At 38.9% G+C, this 24,544-nt stretch overlaps 2 protein-coding genes across 2 annotated transcripts; both read right to left on the bottom strand.

The window, feature by feature from the left end:
- Positions 1 to 268: 268 nt before the first annotated feature.
- Positions 269 to 10,680, bottom strand: LOC134212031 (NADH dehydrogenase [ubiquinone] flavoprotein 1, mitochondrial). Its single transcript, XM_062689528.1, has 4 exons — positions 10,485 to 10,680; positions 10,124 to 10,384; positions 557 to 1,633; positions 269 to 496 (listed from the first exon to the last, which is right to left on the bottom strand). Exons 1-4 carry the CDS (start codon positions 10,531 to 10,533, stop codon positions 420 to 422), a joined length of 1,464 nt encoding a protein of 487 aa, XP_062545512.1. The 5' UTR covers positions 10,534 to 10,680; the 3' UTR covers positions 269 to 419.
- Positions 10,681 to 19,669: 8,989 nt separating this feature from the next.
- On the bottom strand, positions 19,670 to 20,859 carry LOC134216129 (uncharacterized). Its single transcript, XM_062695113.1, has 2 exons — positions 20,442 to 20,859; positions 19,670 to 20,380 (listed from the first exon to the last, which is right to left on the bottom strand). Exons 1-2 carry the CDS (start codon positions 20,499 to 20,501, stop codon positions 19,880 to 19,882), a joined length of 561 nt encoding a protein of 186 aa, XP_062551097.1. The 5' UTR covers positions 20,502 to 20,859; the 3' UTR covers positions 19,670 to 19,879.
- Positions 20,860 to 24,544: the final 3,685 nt, after the last annotated feature.

Below are 24,544 nucleotides of genomic sequence, written 5' to 3'. Positions count from 1 at the left end.
AATACTAACTGAAAAGGCCAAGGCCAAGTTCCAGTTGAAATGTAGAATCACAGAAGAAGAAGAAGAAAAACCAAAATTCGGAGCATTTTTTTTTTCAACCTAAATTTTTGAACAAGCCTTACAACTGAGAATCTAACGTGAGATGAAGGACTTTTAAATAGCGTCCTTTTGTAGTGACGATGAAGGAATCTCTGCAAGTATGGTTTTGAGAAGTGGACGGCGGACTCCAAGAATGGTCATCAGATTAACATAATTAATACAGTGGTGGTACTTTGTCAATTAACGATCGAATGGTAGTTTATACATAATCGTAGATGTTTACGCTAATAACCGTGCTTTTCCATACATTGTTGAAGCGTAGATTGAAGAAAACATGTTACCGCTTCATTTATGTTCACAATTTGAAATAAATTTACCTATCACTGTTTAGCGGCTACCTTCTGCTCAAATTTCTTCATACGCGACTCGATTTCCGGTCGGAAGTGACGGATAAGGCCTAAAACAAAACAACCAGTTTGTTTTTTCAATAGATTCAAATAGACCATTAAAAACTCACCTTGAACTGGCCACGCTGCACCATCACCCAACGCACAGATGGTATGTCCTTCGATCTGCTTGGAGATTTCCCACAGCATGTCGATCTCCTCTGGGCGCCCGTTTCCATCAACAAAGCGATGCATCATTTTGTACATCCAAGCTATGCCCTCACGGCATGGCGTGCACTGGCCGCAACTCTCGTGCTTATAGAAGTCAATCAAACGCGAAATTGCCTTGATGACGTCGGTCGACTTATCCATCACGATGATAGCAGCCGTTCCGAGCGATGTCTGCGCCTGGACCAGTCCGTCAAAGTCCATCAGCACATCATCACAAACATGCTTCGGAATAATAGGAGTCGATGAGCCTCCTGGGATGATACCCAGCAGATTATCCCATCCTCCACGAACTCCTCCAGCGTGACGTTCGATCAGCTCCTTCAACGGGATGGACATTTCCTCCTCGACGGTGCAAGGAGTGTTGACATGTCCCGAAATGTTGTACAGCTTGGTTCCAGAATTACGGGTACGTCCGAAACTGGCGAACCAGACTCCACCTCGGCGGCAAATTGTAGGAGCTACGGCAACCGTTTCCACATTGGACACCGTGGTTGGGCACCCGAATACACCGACGTCAGCCGGGAATGGAGGCTTCAAACGCGGCTTTCCCTGCTTTCCTTCAAGCGATTCGATCAAGGCGGTCTCCTCGCCGCAGATGTACGCTCCGGCACCGCGATGCATAAACACATCGAAGTCATATCCGGAGTTGCAAGCATTCTTGCCAATTAGCCCAGCCTGATAGGCTTCAGCAATAGCCAATTGCATATTGGATGCCTCGTTGTAGAACTCGCCTCGGATGTAGATGTAGGCCGCACGAGCTCCCATAGCGCGACCAGCAATCAGACAACCTTCAACCAGTTTATGCGGATCGTGGCGCATGATCTCACGATCCTTGCAAGTTCCGGGTTCTCCCTCGTCCGCATTGACCACCAGGTACTTTGGACGGCCATCCGATGGCTTGTTCATGAACGACCACTTCATACCGGTGGGGAAACCAGCCCCGCCACGTCCACGGAGTCCCGAGACCTTGATCTCATCTGTGGAAAGAAAAAAAAAATGCCATGAATAAGATCATCACGCAATGTTCTATAATGCATCTATCTATGGAACAAACTAGTACTACAATATAATGCCTTCTTCTTCTTCAATGGCTCTACATTGCAACTGGAAATTGCCCTGCTTTGCAACTTAGTATTCTATTAGCATTTTGAAAGCTTTTCTATGCCCGCCATTGTATGAGTATGTATCTGTGTGTAATGTGGCCAGGGAGTCGAGAATGATGTAAATAAAAGCATGATATCATTTGTCGAACGCTGCTTTCGAATCCGTATAAACTGCATCAACTTGACCACCGGAGTCCATGGTACGAACACACAGCGAAACAAACTCTATTAAATTCGTTTCTACAGATCACTTTGGATAGAAGCCGTGCGTGCAGTAGAGATGTACGCTTTACTGGCACTGAATAAAACGTCATTAATGATTATCTCGATCACCTTGGAGCAAAAACATAGGGATGTGATACCTCGGTAATTTTGTACATTCCTTTTGTCGCCTTTTTTGCAAACGGGAAACATGTGCGACATCTTCCATTCATCAGGAAACCTTCCCTCCTTGAGCGACAGTGTGAAAATCCTGACTAAGTGGGTAGCCAGCGAGTTCGAACAATTGTTGAGCACAGAATACGGAATACCATCCGGGCCGACAGTGTACGAGCTTTTCAATTTTCTGATGGTTGACAGAACTGCTCATCGATTATAAACGCATGTAAATCTAAAACATTTTTAGGCGTGAATAGATTTGCAACAGCCATTTGATCGGCGGTGGCCCTGGTGGCATTGAAGGTACTTAGGAATTGCCGAACGAACAAATTACACTTTTTCAGCTCTGAACTGGCGATTTCTTCTCCAAAATGCAAGCACGAAGGCTGACCTACTTCCTTTCGTTTGGAGTTAACAAACGACCAAAACCAAAAACCAAAAACAAGCATCATACATCAATCAGATTTTAATCACCATTTCTCTAGAATTTATTATTTATAAGTAGGCTATTATTTACAGGCAGGGATTTCTCACTCACTCACGCGACAACAGATCGCTCCACCATCCATTTCATCCAGATAAATTACAATGCAATGTAGCAATGTAGCAAATGTTTGCGTAGCAACAAATATTCTCGGGTTTCTATTAAAAACTTTTTGCCTTTCTAGTATTTTGGATTGCTTTTGGGCTCTCTTTTAAGTTCCGAAGGACATGCAAGAAGTATCCAATGGTAGGTATTACGAGAGATCCAAAAAAAAAAAACCGAGAGGGATCCGGAAGGGATTTAAATAGAATTCTGAAAGAAATATTCCATGAGAAATCCTAAGATAACTCGAAGAAGAATCAAAGAGATTCTGAAAAGAACTCCAAGGGGAACCCGAGAGGAATTTTAAGAGAAATTAAGGAAAAACACCAGAATTTCTTTTGGATTCCTCTAGGTTTTCTTTTCGGAATCGATTCCTCTTGGAATAATGTTTGAGTTCTTCGTGGAATTTGTTACAAGAATCTTTCTTTTCCTTCGGATATATAGCTTTTTACGCTAGCCATAAATTAACAAGGGGTGAACCGAATTTGACATATGCTGTGAACTTAATTCATAATAATATCTCGGTAGCCTTGAAGTAGAGTGACGGTCTTCCCCGTTACCATCGAGATTTTTTAGGTTGTTTATTTCTAAACAACAAGGATATTCACGTATCATCATTTTCTATAAAATTGCTAATCATTCTTCTATTTTAGGTTTTCCATTTTATGAATATGAATATGCCTTAAGAGCTACGCAGAATGATGTCAATAAATTTGTCTGTTACAATATTGAACGATGTGATCGATGGAACGCCTGTAATTTTGGATCGTTCATGGCTCTACGGGCAATCTGAGACTCCCATACCGTGCCTCTGCGATCAAACCCTCTGCAGTTATTCTCAATTTCTTAGTCCTAGCTGAGGTTAAAGTTTTTGCGCTGCTGACCCTGGAATCATAGAGGAGGACCAGAGTTAGATTCTCTCGCAATCAAGCTGACCTCAGTCGAGTACACATTTTAAATACACGTTATCTAATCCTCTCCCCTAATTCGACTAATTAATAATAGAATAATTGTACATATTGTATTTTGTCAGTATCGCTAGTCCAGTTGAAAACCGGAATGGGGGACTATCGACGTTGGGTTTTTATTCGCAATCCGTGCATTAAACTTAACTTCGCTAGTAGTGCGCTAGTCTAATTAGACCCTAATTAAACTAGCGCGCCACTAGCGAAGTTAAGTTCAACGTACGGATTACGAGAAAAATCAAACTTCGATAGTCCCCCATTCCGGTTTTCAACTTAATTGAGTATAAATTAAGTTCTGCAAAGGGTCGGCATCAAAACGATCAGTCAGGTAGCACCTTATATTTTAGATGAGATACAACAATACCTAATGTCTCTTTCATAAATCTGTACGATAGATGAATTAGAATCGCGAAACATTTGGAAGCCCTAAAACCATAGATAGTATGACATGGAAGGCGCGTCTCCTTGTATTGTAGAAATAATACAAGAAAGCCTGGAGAAGCACAACGGCTCATTCCTTCAAATGCATGCCACACTGCCACAGGCACCAGCCAAGCTTATATTTTCACGGATACCTAAAAGAAGTATAAATTAATAATAGGTATATTTTAATGGAAAAAATATTAATAAACCAAAGTTTGAAAACATGCTCAACTCAAAGTAAAATAATGACAGTTCAACGATATTTACAAAAAAAAATCAACGGATCACCGATTGCTAAGATCCATCTACAAATATTATAGTGGACACAGCATGTGTCAAAAGGGGTGATTCAAAGTATTATGGCACCAACTCGTAAAAAGCTGGATTCCGATCCTTTTCATAATCTTACACGGACATCTCTCAGAATGTTGCGCAAATTGCACACAGAAGTTCGAAACATTAGGACGATGGCTTCATCGGAACTTCAGGGCTTGTTCTTCGTAGCTATCCAAAAACAAAAAGCATCCTTCGTCTGGTTTGCTCACATCCCGACAGTTCCAGTTCAATAAAAATAAAAACCAGGTCCACTATAGAATTATGTATGTAACTAGAATTAAAACAATTTAAATAAATGGTCTTGTTGAGAGTTTTAGCTTGGTTTGTTTGGATTTTGAACGGAAAAAAATAATTTGAAAAAATTAAGAAGAAGAAAGTCAAAATCAGGCGCCTACATCTAGAAGATATTTAGGAGAACCGTGGTATTCGTGTCTATAATATCAATACCAAATTTTCAAAACGATTTATCTGATTTTGTAAACAAAGATTCAAACGTCGATTTGACGAATCTGATAGCACTCCCACGCAATCCAGCACCATCAACACGTAGGTGAAGCCTTCGGCTACCTGCTGATGGTGTTTGTTTGCGTGAGAGTGCTATCAGATTCGTCAAATCGACGTTTGAATCTTTGTTTACAAAAGCAGATAAGTCGTTTTGAAAATTTAGTATTGATATATCGAAGATATATCTACCCAACTAACATTTAATGTCAATGTAAATGTTATTTCAACTCGTCTATACGGCTTCAAGCTGAATATGTGTGCTATACATATGATCAAGAACATCTATTCAATTCCTTTACCAGCAAATCTGGCGAATCTATTCAGCTGTTTTTGACGTGCCTGCACAACTACTTTACAGCATGTTACACAATTTTTTCTCAATCTTTACTAAACCATTTAGTAATATAATTCGCTTCAATGGCGCTTATTCAGATTTTTTGAATCTGTTAAATAAGTTTTATACAGCCACTGAATTCAATTTGATTAAATATTATTTGAGAGGAGAGTAAATTTCGGAGTTTATTTAATGTTTTTTTTTGTGAAAACCGAAATATCAATTTTGTTGCTACCTAGATTCGAACTCCTGATCTCCTGATTCAATGGCTGCTGCTCTGTCATCACCGTCACTTTGACAGATGTAATAACAAAGAATATTATAGATGTGCTTCTTCGCATACCCTATAGGTTGTTTTACTAACGCTATTTTCAGATTCATGCTGTAGGGGAAGGTGGGTAGACTTGATCCCCGGGGAGACTTGATCATCCCCTGGTTTATCGAGGACTAAAGTAGTTTTGTTCTAGCGTATTTTTTAGTATAGATCGTCTTGACAAATGACCTTTATGTGGTGAGTTACTTTTTGGATTGACAACCTTATTCATTCTGCAGGGATTTTTTTATTTGCCAAGCAAAATTTGAACAACTTTTCATAACAATAACCAAATGCTTTCGTTTTTTAACAGCACAATGCCATAAATATGCTTAATGATCTGTACTGATGAAAATGTTAACATTCCATCAAGGTTTTAGGATATTTGGATTTGAAGTTATTGCCTCAATATGGGGACACTTGATCCCCCATTAGTCATTCATACAAAAATTTGGCGAGAAAATTAAAAAAAAATGTAAATCTATTCTCAGGCATCTATTTTTTTGTAGATTCGACAGATTTGATGGAGGGTTGTCAGGAAAAATTATTTATTGCGTAGATATCATAAAAAAGGGATCAAGTCTCCCCAAATTTGAAAATTCCGCGTATTTTGAAGGAAAAATATTTTAAAATTCTGAGGGCACCTTTCTACTTTTATCGAAGCAAATTTTTGGAGAGGGATCAATTTCCCCCGAATATTTTAAAAGTCGATTTTTGACAGCACTCCAAAAAATCTATTGTGTATCCATAACAACAATAATTTAAGGACTGTCATACATCAGTATAGTTAAATACTATCTATATTTCTTAGAGAGTCTATGTGGAAATCGCGTAGGTTCATTTATTTTTGGCTATGATACATCAGAAATCAGAAAACGGGATCAAGTCTACCCAGTCTCCCCTATAAACGTTAAAAAGAGGCCTACATGCTGCTTTTAGCACATAAGCTTGAAAATTATACTTTCAGCATTATTTCAACTATTATTCAAACATCTATCAGCATGTTCTGTTGGCTAACTTTTATGCATCATCAATCGCTGAAATTGTTTTAGGCAACATTTTCTCGATCTATAGATGCTACTCTGTTGCTAATCGTTTAACAGTAACCGTCAACAGAAATATCGCTGTCTAAATACTGCTAGCATTAATGACAGCGCTTTGTCAGTTGCTATAAGAGCAGGTGAATACCTTTGTAGCTGCTTTACAGAAATCAATATCTCATACACAGCTCCGGCAACAAAAATCAAATGTAAACATTGCGATTTTGACGTTCCATACTGATAAGCTAGAAAAAAGAAGCAGTATAAGGTTTACTTAAACGTTGTGTAATCTTCAAAAATACAGAAGTTGCCTAAAAGCTTCGTTAGTTCATTTATAGCGCCATTACGCTATATTGTTAGTGCTATAAGAACAGCGAAAACGTTTTCATTGTGAATGCCACTCACCGTAATATATGAAGTTGCTAACAAGCAACTCAATCACATACATGAGCTCTTAACCGATAAGCTTTGTTGCTAATTCAGACAAAGCTGTTTTATGACTATATAAAAGCTGCATAAACGATAAAAGATGAAATATATTCGGCACAAACTGACTAGCTGATAGATATTTGGGTAATAGTCGAGTTGAAGTTTAAGGGATTATTTGCGAAGGCTTTTCTTTTATTCAGCATTGGCTGCTTTTATTCAAATATTATAAAGCCTTAGGCTAGAAGTTGAAGCTTTTAGCACCAAAATTGTTAGTTGGGAGCAGACCACACCTGTCAATTCCCCACCGGTTCAAACGGTTTATTCACCCTTAATGTGAGGTAGAAACGGTTGTTGAATTTGAGGCATGTTTGAGGTGTGACAGTTTCTAGACATCGAAGAAAAATTTTTTTTGCCTCAGAGATATCGCGGGAGATGACTAGAAGACCTTTCCGAGCGGGGTCGTTTCCCCGTTACGTTGGGATATGGATACTCGGAAGTAGTGCGTAACAGTGTAAATCCGGCCATATCGCCAGGCTCAGTACAACACTGAAGCTGACAATATGGCGTCCCTAACCCCGAATCCCAAGGTGTCAGGCGACCCGTGCCGAGGAGATGAATGACCTGGTGGGTGAAACAATTAGCCAGGTCGTTAACGTAGCCTGTGAAGGTTCCACAGAGGGAGGGCTGCTTTGGCGGAAAGCGGGTGGCAGTGGGTGGTACCCACACATCCCCAAGTGATGCACATGTGGTGCAAGCGAATGGGAGTTAGAGGTATTGGTATTACTCGTAATACCCCCACAGAGTGAGGGACCGAGTGTATGGGTGAGCGTACAAGTAAGCCTCGCATGGTACGCATGGTCGGTAGTGTTAGAATGACTGAAGTCTGGTGAGGCCTGGCAGGAGTGTCGGAGGCAGATACCTCTGTGGCACCTCAGAATTAGGGGACACGAAAGTCTCGCTATGCCTGGCAGGAGTGTCGGGGATTTGATGCTTCTGCGGCACTTCCGAAATTGGCATGTAAGGTAAGTGGTGCCACTCCGTTACAGGATGAGGAGACCACCACACTGATTGAGGACTATCTGGGCTTCGAAATATCAATAGGGGGTACTGCCTGCAAAGTACCTGTCTGACACCCTGTTGGCAGTATCAAAGCCCGGGTAGGTGAGTGTTAGGCACGCGTGACGTGCCGGGTGTTCCACGCCCAAACGATGCACAGGAGGTGCACAGAGTGGATACAAATGGGAGATGGGGGTATTACAACCCCCACTGAGTGTGAGACTGAATGTCAAGAGAGTGGTGCACAAGTGGTGCAAGCGATTGGAACTGACTGTATGAGCGAGCACACAAGTTAGACTCGCATAGTACGTGTGATCAGAGTGATTGCTTAGGCAGTAGTGTGATCCGGCTGCCAGGGACGAATTGAGTGAAGTCTCGTTAGGTCTGGCAGGAGTGTCGGGGGGCAGATACCTCTGCGACACCCCAGAATTAGGAAACACGAAAGTCTCGCTATAACTGGCAGGAGTGCCTGTTGCAGGACGGGGTGAACATCAGACTGAATGAGGGCTGTATATGTTGTGAGATTGCGGCATGGGGTCCCCCTGCAGGGTACCTGTAAGATTCTTGCAATTATTCAAGCGGCATAGGCAGGTGAGTGTTGGGGCACATGTGGTGGCAATGTGTTTTGTGCACATGTGGTGCATGGGGAGTGCTAGGAGAGTTGAGGCGCATGCGTGCACTTGAGTACGTCATGTAGGGGGCGCAATGCCCAATAGTCATCCCCCGAAGTATTGCTTAACAGCGGGCCGGGGGAATGACTGGAGAGGAAGGAGGTGGTTTTAGTCGGTCGGGAGTGGTGATCCCATCCCACACTACCTGGGTTCCCACACTACTTAGCTTTAGGCAAATTTAGATATTGTCGTAGAGCCTGATGTCAACAAATCAACATGGAATACGACATTTTCAAGTTAAACATTATTTTAAATGTGTCACCAGTTCTAAATGAATTCGTCTTGCCCCGAGGCGATAAATATAGGCATCATAAAAACACATTTTTTGATGAATGATTTGTTTATCGGCTTTATCGGTCAGTTGTACTCAATGTATGAGGGAGTAGATAATCGAAAGATAATTAAAAATCATCAGATTGAAAGCCGTTTGCTAGTGCGCGAACAAGTATGAAACGATAGAGGGTGAAAGGGAGAAAGGAAGACCATCTATTAAACCAGCACACAATCGAAGCGATCCAGGCAACGATCTCCCCATGTGCTGTTCTGTTTTACATTTAATCCTATCGATCGGCAGGTTTATGCAGAATTCGCACTACCACTCATGGAGGTATGTCCATATCGTGAAGTGTTCTTCCAATCACCCGATTTCGATCTTATTGGATAGAACCTTTTTTTTGTTTTTAACCAAAATCTGTCCCAATTATGAAAATAATTTTGGCTAAAAACAAAAAAAAATGAATTTTAACTTAGTTACGCCTATAAAGAGTTTGTAAACGCCGTAAGGTAGGTATAATTATTGTTGGAATGTGTCACACTAAGGTGAAGTGAAACGAAAGTATTGAGAAGGGTACCACTCATCACTGCTAGCTGGAATAATCTTAATTACCCATTTTTTGCACAAGCTGTTTCAAATTGTTTACGTTTTTTTATTGTTTTCAATGTTTTAGAAGTTTTTTCGGACGCTTTCTTGCCTCGACAGTAAGTTTAATCTAACCGGTTATCGTTCCCAATAAAAATTACAATTACATTTAATCACGAATCGTATATTAAATAATCCTCGACTCAGTATTTAGCTGAAGATATATTAAAGTACATATACGCATGAAATGAATAGATATGATACATTTTTGCGTTTCTTTCTCGAACATACGATGGATACTCAAACAGACGTCAAGCCCCACAGCTCGCCGTGCTCTAGGAAGGAGTTATCAAGCCCTTGGACCAAGTCCCTGCTGCTGCCAACAGCACTCAATATAATTTATCAAAATTTGTATAATAACAATAATATTCTATCGTTCACAGATCAAGCAAATCGGACTCTATACTTACTGATGATCCATTCGGTTCCCTTCAGGAGGATCTCCTTGGTCTTATACCAATCTCCCCGCTTGAGAGCTCCCTTTAGACGCCAATCGTGTCGCCCATAAAGGTTAGTAAAGATTCGATCCTGGTCGGCCAACGGGCCGAACTTGGTTTTCGTTTGCGGCGGTGGAGCCGAAGCCTGGGCAGACTGCTGCCGGGCCTGTTGCTTGTTGGTCGCTGCTGCCGATGCGGACGCACTGGTTCCTCTCAGCACCGGGACAAGGGCCGCTGGAAATGAATGATTATTATTTTTGCCAAATTAATTACATAATGCTACATCGCAAATTCGGAGTAGAGCATTCGCATAAACAATCGCTACCAAACTTACCGATCTGTTGACGCGGAAGCGTATTTAAACGCACCAAAGCGTTTGCCATTGTCGAAGGATCGATATCAGCACCGGATTAAGAACTTTTTTCCGTAGGAAAAAATGGAACTTCGACTGCGAACGCTGTTTTGTCTAGTCGTTCGGCAGAGTGTTTTCACAAATTTCGTGCGACTGCGAAGTTAAAAAATTGGATGAATTAAATCAAGCTCTATCTGGAATAAGGGCGAATGTCGCAAGAGAGAATTCTCTTCGCCGACTTCCCTCTTTCAAATTAAAGTGACAAGCAGATGATCTCGTTGCGGTTTTTCCCCTCAGAACGAAAGAAAACAATGAAAACTTGCATTCTGAGGTGATAAACCGCGATGTAATTCTCTGCTTGTCACTTTTATTTAAAAGAGGGGAAGTCGACGAAGAGAATTCTCTCTTGCGACATTCGCCCTTATTCCAGATAGAGCTTGAAATGTCAAGTTTGGTTTGACAAACACAATTTACAGAATTCACCTCCAAACCGGTAAAGCAGAAAATTACGTTTTCAGAACACTCCAAAAATAGTGTACAAAGGATTCTGTTTTTACACGATTTTCTATTCACGTCGTGTGACTTCAATAATTGACCTTTGGGATCGTTCAAAAATTACGTCCATAGTTTTTCGGAATTTTCAACCCCCCCCCTCCTGTCACAAACTGTCACAAATCATTGCCCCCCCCCCTCTCCCTGAACGTGTATCATTTTGATGTTGGAGATTATTTTGGTTTTTCTTTTTTGTACATTACTTTTACAACAACATAGTGAGTTGTGTTCCTTATACTAACAGTTTGAATAAGTTTTTAAAATGCAAAATGTTTCTAAAATGCTTTCAGGATTTTTTTCTTGTGAATGGTCGTAACATAAGACGAACCCCCCCCCCCCCCCCCGTCCCAAAATGTTACAAAACTTGGACCCCCTCCCCCCTCGAACCATGGGCGTAATTTTTGAACGGCCCCTTTCCCGTCAAAATTTTTTATTCACTCGATCGATTCTTTGGCATTTAAGGTCAACTTTCCCAAAGAACCCATATTTTTTGAAGCCTCTAGTTCTTTTTAAAATTGAAAACAAAAACCGAAAAGTGCTGCACGTGTGAATTTAACAAGGGCCTCATACGCCTGTCACTGGCGAACAAAGCTCGTGTACTCTGCATCGAAGCTTAGAACCGGTGTTAGGACGCAATCGTTAATGTGAACATTTTTATATTCGGTTAGTTACTGCAAATAAATTCTTTTTCGAGTCCCTATAATCAAGCAGGTATCTCAAGCATATCACATCGTTATATTGCTGCATGATTGAGTATTTAATTTTGATAAAATATCGAAAAGAAAAGTGTGCATAAAAATTGCTTCGCCATAACAAAAAGGTGGTAGAGAATTAACACTGTTGTTTACAGTTTAGAACCAAATCCAGATGTCGCACATGTTGGGGTAGGGATTCAGTGCTCCGCCTTCTCCCCCTGGAATTTAAGCACCCGTCTGAACACACTTAAATTATTTTGCTGACCTTAGCCAAATTTTCGCCTATTCCAACAGCCGAGATCTACACGGTTAGAAAAAAGTACCTAATTTTAGGAACTTTTTTTCTCTTGCATCTCCCTCCCTCTTCCCTTTGTTGTCATAAAATGAAGAGCAAACCACTCAACAAGGGCATTAAAGTGTGGGAACCCAACGTTCACGCTTAGATTGGTTTACCTATTTATGGGTACTATATTCACTCATATGTGGGTAAATGCAATTATACCAATATTATTAGTAAAACTTACCCAAAATATTGGTGAAATTTACTGATATTCTGCAGAAATAGACTTTACCTATATTTGGGTAATCGCATTCACCCATATTTGGGTGAAAAAATGAACATAAATAAATAAAGCAGAACTAATGGCCGTCTCGTGAATGTCGCCGTCGTCACAGCAGTTTATAAATTCATCCCTTTCTTTCATTGTTCAACCCAGTCAAAGCCGGTATCTATCAACGTACCTAGTTCCGAGTGTTCTTCATATGAGGTAGATATTTTTTGTATTTTATTGGGTAGGATTGCTATTTTTCTTATCTTATATATTATTGATACACCACTTTCAGATTGGAACTTCTCGAAGATCTCCAGTTCCGACCTGAGACGAGACCTGCAAAGACGGCTTCTTTTTCCTTGTTTTGATACTGGTTCTTCTTTTCATCACAGTTGATCATCGATTCTCAACTGTTTCCTTGAGTGTTTCACCTAAATCCCGGGTAGAATCTTCTGAGCGCAATAAAAGTGTTTGCAATTTACGGATTTATAATCTTATTTTTAAAGAGATTTTCCTATCGGGAATAAAACACGTATTCATAACTGTGCAATATTAAGCTGTCCGGCTATTCTAGAATACTTTTCAAAGTGAAAAAGTACTCGTAAAACAAAATCATTCGGAATACTTTTTGAGGGATACCAATACTTTCACACAAAAAGGTGCTGGTTGCATCTGACAGTTTGTGACAGCGCTTGCTGGTTGCAGATGAAGTTACATTTTTTCCTCTTTGCAAGTCCCGTCCCAGGTTCCGACCAAACAGCACCATATCGACCTCCATACATGCGGCCAAAACGGATACTAGTTCCTAATCGATCGGCGGAGATTCCATTGTCGAAGCTGTGAGCCCCTGACCCCAAACGGCTCCACATTCTTAGGAAGTGTCAGTGCTTCGGATTGTTTCGCAACAGTTCCAGTGAGCTAATTGATTTTGCAACAGAAAGGTCTTGACGATGTTGTTCCGACATGCATGCTACCTACCGTCTTGGTCTCAGTTTTGGTGTTCCCGATCATCAATTTGGAAGTGGTCGTGATGGCATCAAGAATAACAGATCCAGTTAATTCGAAAAGGAAATGGAACGTGAGTGCGAAATAGGTGCGGGTACGAGTGCAGTACACTACTAAAAATCCACACATATTTATTGGCAAAAATCCATAGATTTAACTTATATGATGTATATCAGCGCACACATAACCATTCTTCACGCGAACTACTAATAAAATATATATCCAAATAAACTTTATGTGTGGTCTCGAATCAGCAATTATTTAATTTATGTGTGGTTCTATATCGATTATATTAGGGTGGAGCTATTGCAAAAATCTATAACGGCGACACATATATCTTATATAGATATTTTTAGCAGTGTAGTTCCTGTTTGTACCAAAAAATTGTTTTGCTATTATCCGATGCTGCTCCTGAAGAAACCTCCGGATTGATAGGATTGGTAGGTTATTTGGTTTTTAAAATTATAGTTTATTCATATAATTGATGGTTTGGTTTTTATTTTCCAGATCACCAGTTCCGCATTGGCATGCCGTCAAACATCCACACCGGCATTGCGTTTATGTTGTCAGCTAACTTATGTTTCGGTGTTCCGTTCGTTCCACTCGAGGTTCCACTATACTGATACGACGCTGCTACTAAGGGATGTCCTGTCCTGGGATCTGTTCCTGCGGTTCCTGCTGATGATTATACAGTAGCAGCCAAGCATCCGGCAACATAAAGGTTTAAAAATAATCATACCTTATATATGTACTACACACTTAAAATAAATCGCAGATTTCTGTGAAATTTCACCGAAATCTCAACAGCAGCAGCCGAATTCCGGTGAAAAAAGGTCTTGAAAGAGAAGACAATTTTTAAGAGATTTTGATTTTTTTCTTATTTTGGAATTCCGGTGATTTCTTGTAAGAAAATATTTGACGTTTAAAAAAGAAAAAGAAAATTAAATTTTCTTCGAGATTTTTGCAGCAGAAATCAATCGTTTTTATTTATTCTTTTTGTGACAAGTGATAAACATATTACGGAATAACTATTTATTTGAAATTATTTCTAAAAAAATGGAAACATTAATTGTAACATATTTTGCAAGAAAAAAATGGTACAAACGACAAGAGAAAATAAAACTACTTCGTCACCGTCGATTTTTGAGAGATATTAGTAATCCTTTCGAAATATCGGACGGTAATTTCGTGAAACTGTTCAGAATGCCAAAATATCTAGCTGAAAAATAATTGACTTGATGGATCAGCCGTTGAAAGCAATTCCGTTGAAAGATGAACGAACAACAACAATTCCGGTTCATCTACAGGTTCTGACAACGTTGAAATATCTTGGTTCAGGTAAATATATTGCAATATTGTGATTTGAAATTTATTTTTACAGACTTAAGAAACTAATAAGATTGGTTTATGCTCTCAGTTAATATAATCCATTACATTTTAGGTTCTCATCAAGTGACCGTTGGGCAAGATAACTTACTGGCAGTTTCACAAGCAACATGTCATCGTATTTTAAAAAATGTGATCATTGCAATGGACAAATATCTTTTGGGGAAGTTTGTTGTATTTCCAACTGATGATACAGAGTTGACTCGTCTCAAGCAAACATTTTTCCAGCAGTTCAATATTCCCGGCGTCATTGGAGCCATTGACTGCACACATGTTGCAATTTTGAGCCCCCCAAAAGACGTGGAGCATGTTTACTTGAATAGGAAAGGTTACCACTCGAAAAACGTTCAACTGATTTGTGACATTGAGCTTCGCATACTTAATGTAAACGCCCGATTCGGAGGTTCAACTCATGATGCTTTCATATGGAAGCGCAGTCAAGTTCGTCAACATTTAATGCAAAAGTACGAAAACGGAAGCAGAAATATGTTTTTGTTAGGAGACGGAGGATATCCCACCGAACCATGGCTACTGGTACCATATTCAAGAACTGTGAGACAATCACAAATCGATTTCAACACAGCTCACTGTAAGGCACGGAATCCTATCGAACGCTGCAACGGTTGTCTGAAGTCCAGATTCAGATGTCTTTCTAAGGATTCGTTTTTGCGATACGAGAAGGATTTCTGTGGTCAGATTATAAATTGTTGCGTGATAATCCATAATTTCCTTGTTTCTAATAAATATCCAGTAGCGGATATCTTGGATGAAAATGTTAATAATGAAAATAATGACCCTTTCGACGCAGCGGACCGTTTTGGCCATGATGATGATAATGATGGGCTTCTTGACGTAGGAAGAAGAGAAAGAGAAAACATTGTTAATAATTATTTCAATTAGTATGATAGCTCCGATCCGAATCCGATCAATCTAATTGCTAAATTAATAAACTAAACAGATCACGTTGTTTTGTTTTTTTTATATGCTATCACTTGAATATACATAAAGGCAAACATCCAATATTCAATCCCTTTTCTACCAAACTATACAGCCAATTAAACTAATAATTTCATATGATCCAAGACGAAAATCAGATGACAGAATTCAATTTCAAGAGATACAGGGGAACTTTCTTCAAATATGTTCATAAATGACTGTTCTATCCAGAAAGAATATTGAATAGGTATGGTTATGGACATAATGATGATCTAGACCATCCAAACTATCATCATAGCTTTACCATGTATTGGATAAATTATTAGTTCTGTAAAGCATCATGACCCACTCCTACACCATTCTAGAGAAAGTAAGGAATGGTACAGGATCTATTACAATCTCTACTATCAAACTGTCCTAATATTCAAAACAATTCACAAGACGATTTACAATGCCCCCACCATGATTATAAGAATAAGAGAATAAGAATAAGAACTCAATATTTAAAACAGCATGAAGACTTTGATGTCTTATTCATCATTATCGAGAGTTGGCTACATGATACACTGTTATCGACACTAAACAGTATTCTAGGATCATCTACGACACTCCAAACTGGCCCCAGGTGTCTTCTTATTGGCGTTACGTCCTTTACAGAAACATTGCCGCCCCAAGGCTTAGTGTTCGATACATCACTTCCATTGTTATTAACACTAGGATTCATTTGTTCAGAAAATCATAACCAAAATTTCGAATGGCTATATCTAAGTTGTTTTTCAATCTGTTTCCTCTGTGAACCAGTACAATTAAATGTAAATGTAAAACATATATGATAATTGTGGCGAATAAGGCGACCCTGAATAAAGCATTTTTTGGTTGCATTGATATATAATGTAGAACGTATGTCTTATTTCACAATAAAAATTATTAAGTTTACTTCTTTAAACTAAAATATTTTCAAATAACAATAATGAGAAAAAAAGATTACAAATTTGAAATTCAATCGGAGTAGGTATTTGAAATACTAGCAATTATGCAATTTGGAGATCTTAGGACATCTCATGTAGTTAGATATGAAACACAAGTGAAGCACATACACATGAAGGCCATAATTGGGTTGACACTGTTGCTGGATACACCGTGAAAGGCGTGGTTTATTCAGTAGACAACTAGATTCAAAATCAAGGGTAATATGGAAATCTCACAACAACTGATTTGCCTGTATATGGGCTGTAGTGAAACATAGTACTTGGAGGACATAATTGTACTGATTCCGTAGCTGGACACATCATGGAGGCTTTGACTGATTCGGAAGATTATTTGATTAAAACTCCAGAACAATATGAAGATCCGAATGCCATTCTGTCGAATGGGTCATTTGGCTGAACGCCATTTGGCCGAATGGCGTTTGGCCCAGTAATTAAAATACGTTTCCATATTAACTGTGTGAAGTGAGTTGTGAGTAGTGAGAAGGGTTTATAGTGGGAAGCAATAAGTGTGAAGTGACAAATGAGAAACGAGTAGTGTGAAGCTATTGGTACAGACAAACAGACATAACGGTGTCAGGCCATTTGGCCGAATGCCATTTGGCCGAACGCCATTTGGCCGAATGCCGTTTGGCCGAACGGGTCATTTGGCCGAATGCCGTTTGGCCGAATAGTAAAAAAAATTGACCTCAGTTTACGAGTGGTTCTTCTTCCTACTTCCTTCTTCATTTTTCCTTCTTCTTTCTTCTTTCTTCCTACTTCCTTCTTCATTTTTCCTTCTCCTTTCTTCCGTCTTCTTACTTCATTCTTCCTTCTTCATTCTTCCTTCTTTCTTCTTCCTTCTTCTTTTCTCCTTCCTCCTTCCTCCATCCTTCTTCCTTCCTCCTTCTTCCTGCTTCATTTCTCCTTTTTCCTTTTTCCTTCTTCCTTCTTCCTTCCTCCGTCTTCCTTCTTCCTTCTTCATTCTTCCTTCTTTCTTCTTCCAACTTCTTTCTTCCTTCTTCTTTATTCCTTCTTCTTTCCTCCTTCCTCCTTCTTCCTTCTTCCTTCTCCCTTCTTTCTTCTTCCTTATTCCTTCTTCCTTCTTCCTTTTTCCTTCTTCCTTCTTCCGTTTTCCTTCTTCCTTCTTCCTTCTTCCGTTTTCCTTCTTCCTTCTTCCTTCCTCCTTCTTCCTTCTTCCTTCTTCCTTCTTTCTTCTTCCAACTTCTTTCTTCCTTCTTCCTCCCTCCGTCTTCCTTCTTCCTTCTTCCTTCTTCATTCTTCCTTATTCCTTCTTCCTTCTTCCTTCTTCCTTCTTCCTTCTTCCTTCTCCCTTTTTTCTTCTTCCTTATTCCTTCTTCCTTCTTCCTTCTTCCTTCTTCCGTTTTCCTTCTTCCTTCTTCCTTCTTCATTCTTCCTTCTTTCTTCTTCCAACTTCTTTCTTCCTTCTTCTTTATTCCTTCTTCTTTCTTCCTTCCTCCTTCTTCCTTCTTCCTTCTCCCTTCTTTCTTCTTCCTTCTTCCTTTTTCCTTCTTCCTTCTTCCTTCTTCCTTCTTCCGTTTTCCTTCTTCCTTCTTCCTTCTTCCTTCTTCCTTCTTCATTCTTCCTTCTTTCTTCTTCCAACTTCCTACTTTCTTCTTCCTTCTTCCTTATACCTTCTTCCTTCTTCATTTTTCCTTCTTCCTTCTTCTTTCTTCTTTCTTCCTTCTTCCTTCTTCATTCTTCCTTCTTCCTTCTTCCTTCTTCCTTCTTCATTCTTCCTTCTTTCTTCTTCCAACTTCTTTCTTCCTTCTTCCTTATTCCTTCTTCCATCTTCCTTCTTCCTTCCTCCTTCTTTCTCCCTTCCTCCTTTCTCCTCCCTTTCTCCTTCTTCCTTCTCTATTCTTTCTTTTTCCTTCTTCCTTCTTCCTTCTTCATTCTTCCTTCTTCCTTCTTCATTCTTCCCTCTTCCTTCATCCTTTTACCTTCTTCCTTCTCCTTCTTCCTTCTTTCTTCTTTCTTCTTTCTTCTTCCTTCTTTCTTCTTTCTTCTTCCTGCTTTCTTCTTTCTTCTTCCTTTTTCCTTCTGCCTTCATCTTTCCCCTTCTTCCTTCTTCCTTATCCCTGCTTCTTTCCTTTTGCTTGATTTCTTATTCCTTCTTTTTTTTCTTTCTCATTCCTTCTTCCTTCCTTTTGCCTTCTCCTGTCTTCCTTCTTCCTTCTTTTTTCTTTCTTATTCCTTCTTTCTTCCTTTTGCCTTCTCCTGTCCTCCTTCTTCCTTATTCCTTCTTTTTTTCTTTCTTATTCCTTCTTCCTTCTTCTTTCTTCCTTCTCACTACTCACTTCGTAAGGAAACGTATTTCAACTATTCGGCCAAACGGCATTCGGCCAAATGACCCTTTCGGCCAAATGGCATTCGGCCAAACGACATTCGGCCAAACGGCATTCGGCCAAATGACCCTAAACCGACATAACACATTGAACATTTACTCATCAAGTTCATCGTCGTTCAAACACCAACGACATCTGTTGATTTCAGTTAGTTGGGAAAATCTCGAACCAGATGGCGGTAGTGAGCAAACGTCAAACTCGAGCAAAAACGATGCGCGCGCCACGGGTGATCGATTGGCCAACTAATGACTTTTTGAATTGACCAGTAAATCAGTGATGGAAACTTGATTAGTGTTATGTCTGTTTGTCTGTGCTATTGGTAAGAAGTGAGATGTGATAGGTGAGAAGTGATAAGAGAGATAGTGAGTAGCAAGCAATAAGAAGCCAAATAATTTCTGAATGAAGAATAAACAAAGAAAGAATGAGGAAAAGAATAAGTAAGAATCAAGGAAGAAGAAGCAGAAAAGGTAGAAAGAAAATGGAAGAAGAAAGATGGAAAAAGGAAAAAGTAAGAAGAAAGAAGCAAGACGAAAGAAGGAAGAAGGAAAACGGAAGAAAGAAGTGGGAAGAAAGAAGAATAAATAAGGAAGAAGGAAGAAAGAAGAAGGAAGAAGAAAGAAAGAATAAGTAAAAAGAAAGAAGGAAGAAGAGAGAAGGAAAAAAGAAGAAGGGAGAAGGAAAAAAGAAGAAGGAAGAACGAAGAAGGGAGAAAGAAGGAAAAAGGAAGAAGGTGGTGGAATTAAATGGAATTGTACTAAACTCGTCTTATGACAGTGAAAACATTTCACTAAAAAAGAGCTAAATAATTGCCCTATTAAACATTGATTTATTCATATAAAAAACAAATTCATTTATTAAAATTAAAATAAAATGACAAGATGACATAAAAAACAAGATCAAAACATGTTATGCATAGGTTTATGAATTACGGTTTAATAACACTTGTAAGGTTTCGTTGATGGCATACAGTGCCTCCACCTTCTGATGTTTAATCACTAACTTCTTCTCCTCAATGAGCAGCTTTTTCTCGTGCAGCTCCAGTTTACGTTTCCTGTATTCTTTCTTATCAGCCTGAATGGATTCAAGACAATTAAAAATTTTGGTTTCCATTGTTTGTACTCCAGTATCTGAGTACCGCTGACCTCTACCAAGTTTTCGACCTCTGGCGGGTGTTGTCGTTCGTGTCGGACGTGTTTCGGCTTCTTGCATGATGTGCGGAGTTGTTGCTTCAATGTCATCACTCTCTTCCACAGGTGCAACAAGAGCATTACCGCGTGCATCGTTGGGCACATGATCGATTTCGTTGCCGGTAGCAACCACATTTCCATACGCTTCCTCCAGGTATTCAATTTCTTCGGCGTGAGCGTCGTGTGGTTGTTCCGGAACGGCATCGCCAGTGTCAAAATCCACTGCAAGGGTCTACTTGATTCACGTTACGGTCAATTTCAAAGGATGTATGTAATGTTTAATAGTATCTTACCTGTTGATTGAAACCACCTTCTTGTGTCCTTCCATCTCCGTCAAGTGTATCCTTCTGCATTATGGCAAGGATGGTTTTTCAAGCTCCGTTAAAACATCGCGCTTCTTTTTAACCATTCCGTTTTCGCCGCTTTGACGATTTTGGATTAGCAGCCACTTGGTTTTTGTTTTTTGTTTCAGGTCTCGCCACGAAAGCTCCCATTGATCGGCAGTCTTTCTAGCACCTCCAAGAGCATTCAGCGCGTTGCCTAAGCTCTCCCATTTCTGTTTTTGCAGCTCCTTCCCTCGTAGCGACTGAAATCTGTTGTTGGCGAAGTCCAAATTGTCGACCATGAAGTCTACTAAATACTTCTTCTGCTCTACGGATATGTATTTTTTAGGCCTTTAAACATGCAATAAAAAAAACTTATTTGAATATTCATACACTTTTATTTAAATACTTACGCTGTTGTGGATGCCATCACGCAAATTTGATCTTTTATTTAAATCTTATTTAATTAAAATCTTGAATCTTATTAAATTTAATTCTTTAATTATTATTAATGAATTTAAAACTTAATGAAGCGAACCGAATTCAACTCACGCTTTTGTTGACAACGTAATGTCCATTCTAGCTTGAGTTTTCAAAACATCCCAATGACTTTCGACATATTTTGAAAATCGAACAAGGTAAACATGTAAGGCGATTGAATATAAAATGTGTAAAATGTCATTAATTAAGCATACTGAAAAAAATAAATTCCAATTAAAAGCATTTCAGAATATCTTCAGATGAAAATCGACGACAAATAAAATACTTCCCGTTATTGGGATATTTTCAATTGTCCAGTATATAAACGATCGTCATTGACATCTAGCGTATAAAAATTGAACTAGATTTTCTCTTTGATTAAAATTCGAGTTATTTCTTTCTCTTCGATCTTTCGGAATTCGATGAAAAGAAAAGAGATTTGTTGAAAGAGAAAGAGATTTGCGGATTTTCTTCTCTTGAAGAGTTTTTTAATTTTTTTCTTCAACCACCGGAATTCGGCTGCAGAACTGTTCGGTAAAAATTTTACAGATTTTTTGGTTGTTTTGACAGTTGAACAAAAGAAAATACCGCAGAAAATCGGTGAAATAATTACCGAACAAATCTGCTGTTGAGATTTCGGTGAATTGAAGCAAAATTCACCAAAATCTGTGAAATGATTTAAGTGTGTATATAATGAGTCATACATTCAGATCGAGGGGCGGATCACTCACGCATTTTCGAAGCAGTCATACGTATTGATGAACACATTTGCGTATTTTTGAGCATTTTTTAATGCATTTGAGTATTGATGCAATGGATCACGCATTGGTGCATTTTACAGTGCATTGATGCACTGGTGTACGCATTTGAATATTTTACAATGCATTAATAATCAAATATTTCAATTTTGACGTATATTTGTTGTGCTTTCGATTGGAACTTTGGTTATTTCCCATATAGAAAACATGATTTTTCTTTTCATGGAATACAAATATCTGCTGTAATTGAAAAAATCTCACAAATTGCCCCAAGAGTCACCCGCACTCAAGCCCCCAATGCCAGCAGAACGGCTATGGAAACAGCAAATTTGACAGAAAATATATGGACTAACAAATTTTCGTTGCCGTTCCGCTGCATTGCATTCCGTTCTAGCTGTCTGAATGGCAAAGTTTAGATGGCGGTTTTTTAATGATGGATAGACATTGACAATTGATAGACAAAAAGATCAAAAGTCGGAAAGGCATATGTAAACATTGACTTATCCTTGGACTTATCCCACAATTTCATCATCACCAGGAACTTGTAGAAGGCCTGCTGCAGATTTTATATGCCAGGTTTTAGGTTTGATTAAAAAGTGTCCACTTCAATCGGTAAGCCATTCATTTTTGGATGTTACAGAATATGTTCATATGTATTAAATATCCTTAGAATACGTGCCATTTTGCAAAAACATGAAGTTTAACACGTCACATCGCAGGTTTCAAAACTGTTTTAAAGGTAGGCAACAAAGACAACGAACCTTTATTCCGGGATATTTCCGCAATCTCCTCATTGAATTGGAATGCTCCCTGCCAGCTACCACCGAGGTAAAGTTTAGCGCCTTATGCAAAATGGCTGGAAACACCATCAGTAGTACCCACTAAAAGCTATTTTCCTGAAATTAGTTACAAAAGTCAATGTTGACTACCGCTTCGTCAAAATAACATTCTCAAAATATGGCGTCTATATCTGTCAAATCTGTTATACGCACTTTGTACAAAAACGCATTTTATAACGAATTGATGCATTTGTAATGCAATATTGTACTTCCAGTTGAAAACCGAAGTGAGCTCTCGCGACAATCGAGTTTTCTCCCGTTTCCTTTTGTCGCAACTACGTCGCGACTAGTGCGCATCATGGCGCACGGCGGTGGCATAGATGCGCACTAGTCGCAATGCAGTTGCGACATCAGGAAATAAGGAAAAACTCAATCGTCGCGAGAGCTCACTTCGGTTTTCAACTGGAAGCACAATATGTATTTTATACCAGCGATCATTCTTCAACGCACTTAGTATTTAAGCGCATTTTTTAACGCACTAAGCCTTTATTCGCATTTTTCAGCGCATTTGGTATTTTATGCACTTTTTAACGCATTGGTTTAATTCGCACATTTTTGGTGCATTTTTCTCAATACATATTTTCAATTCAGTCAAATTTCAAAGTGATCCGCCCCTCGATTCAGATAAACAAAATATTTTACTTTATATTCATATAACCAATTAATTATTATGCTTCATTTTTATTTATATTTTGAACATACATGTCATCCAAAACAATTTTCGAAATGAAAACATAAAAAAATCACCCATATATGAGTGAATTTCAACTTGAATAGAGTACCCATAAATAGGTAAACATTACAAATATTTCTATGAACCACTTGTACTCAAATATGAGTAAATGGAACTTCACCCATAAATAGGTATGTGCACTTTTTCACGATTATAGGTACTGTTCACCCATATTTGGGTGAACTGAACTAAGCGTGTTGAGTAATCTCATGTTTACTAAAGTTGAGTGAAATTTACCTAACTTTTGGTTAGTTTCTATTTAAAATTAAGTATATTTTGCGTAATAATAAGTGAATTTTTCTTAATTCCAAGAAAAAAATACTTAATTTTGGGTTCCCACACTGAACCCCCGATTTGAGTGAAAAGTACCTAATATTAGGTACCTTTTTCTAACCGTGTAGGTATTTTTTTTACCGAAATTCAGTATTTCTTTTATGCTACGTTTTGACAGGGCAAGTGAATTGAACAACTCAGTTGAATTCAATTGACTTGCCAAAAGTTGAACATGTTCAACTTTCTTTTCGTTCAAGTGAATTGAATTAAGATGTTTACACGTTCAGTTCGCGTTCGATTCAAGCGACTTGCTCAATTCACTTGCCTTGTCTAAACGTAGCATTACCGAGATCTCGTCATAATTTTACCGAAATTAGGCAAAGTTGACTGTTTACCGAGATCTCGGTAACAATTATCGATGATTTAACGAGATTCGTCGAAATTATTACCGAGATCCCGGCTTTTGGATTCTCGGCAATCGTAAAATTTATGCGATTTTAAGTGTGAATGTCCCCGAAAAGAAAATACAATAGAATATGTTGTAAAATGGCTGTTGCGTCACTTTTCCAGATTACGGCAGCAGAGTAAAGCCCCAAACGCAATACAACGGAACGGCGACGGAAACGGCAAATTTGACAGTTATCCCATATATTTTCTGTCAGATTTCCCGTTTCCGTCGCCGTTCCGTTGTATTGCGTTTGGGGCTTAACTCAATTTACACATTAATGGGTACTTTTATATGCTTTTATATGCTATACTTTTATATGACAGCTGCGTTGCGTTGCACATTTTGATGCACTTTTATTGCACCAGACGTCGATTGACAACCGTTTGACGTCTCGAATGCGTTGCAGTTATCGAACGGCATTCGTTAACTGAAAAGTAAACATTTTGCAGTTATCGAACGGATACTGTAACTGCGTTTGTCCTGGTTGAAGCTGTTACTTTTGTAAAGAACTGTCAATTGACGGAAAATTCAGCTGATTTTAA

The sequence above is a fragment of the Armigeres subalbatus genome, chromosome 2 (genome assembly GCF_024139115.2).
Source record: "Armigeres subalbatus isolate Guangzhou_Male chromosome 2, GZ_Asu_2, whole genome shotgun sequence".
Lineage (NCBI taxonomy): Eukaryota > Metazoa > Arthropoda > Insecta > Diptera > Culicidae > Armigeres > Armigeres subalbatus.
This window is presented reverse-complemented; position numbering and strand designations above follow the sequence as displayed.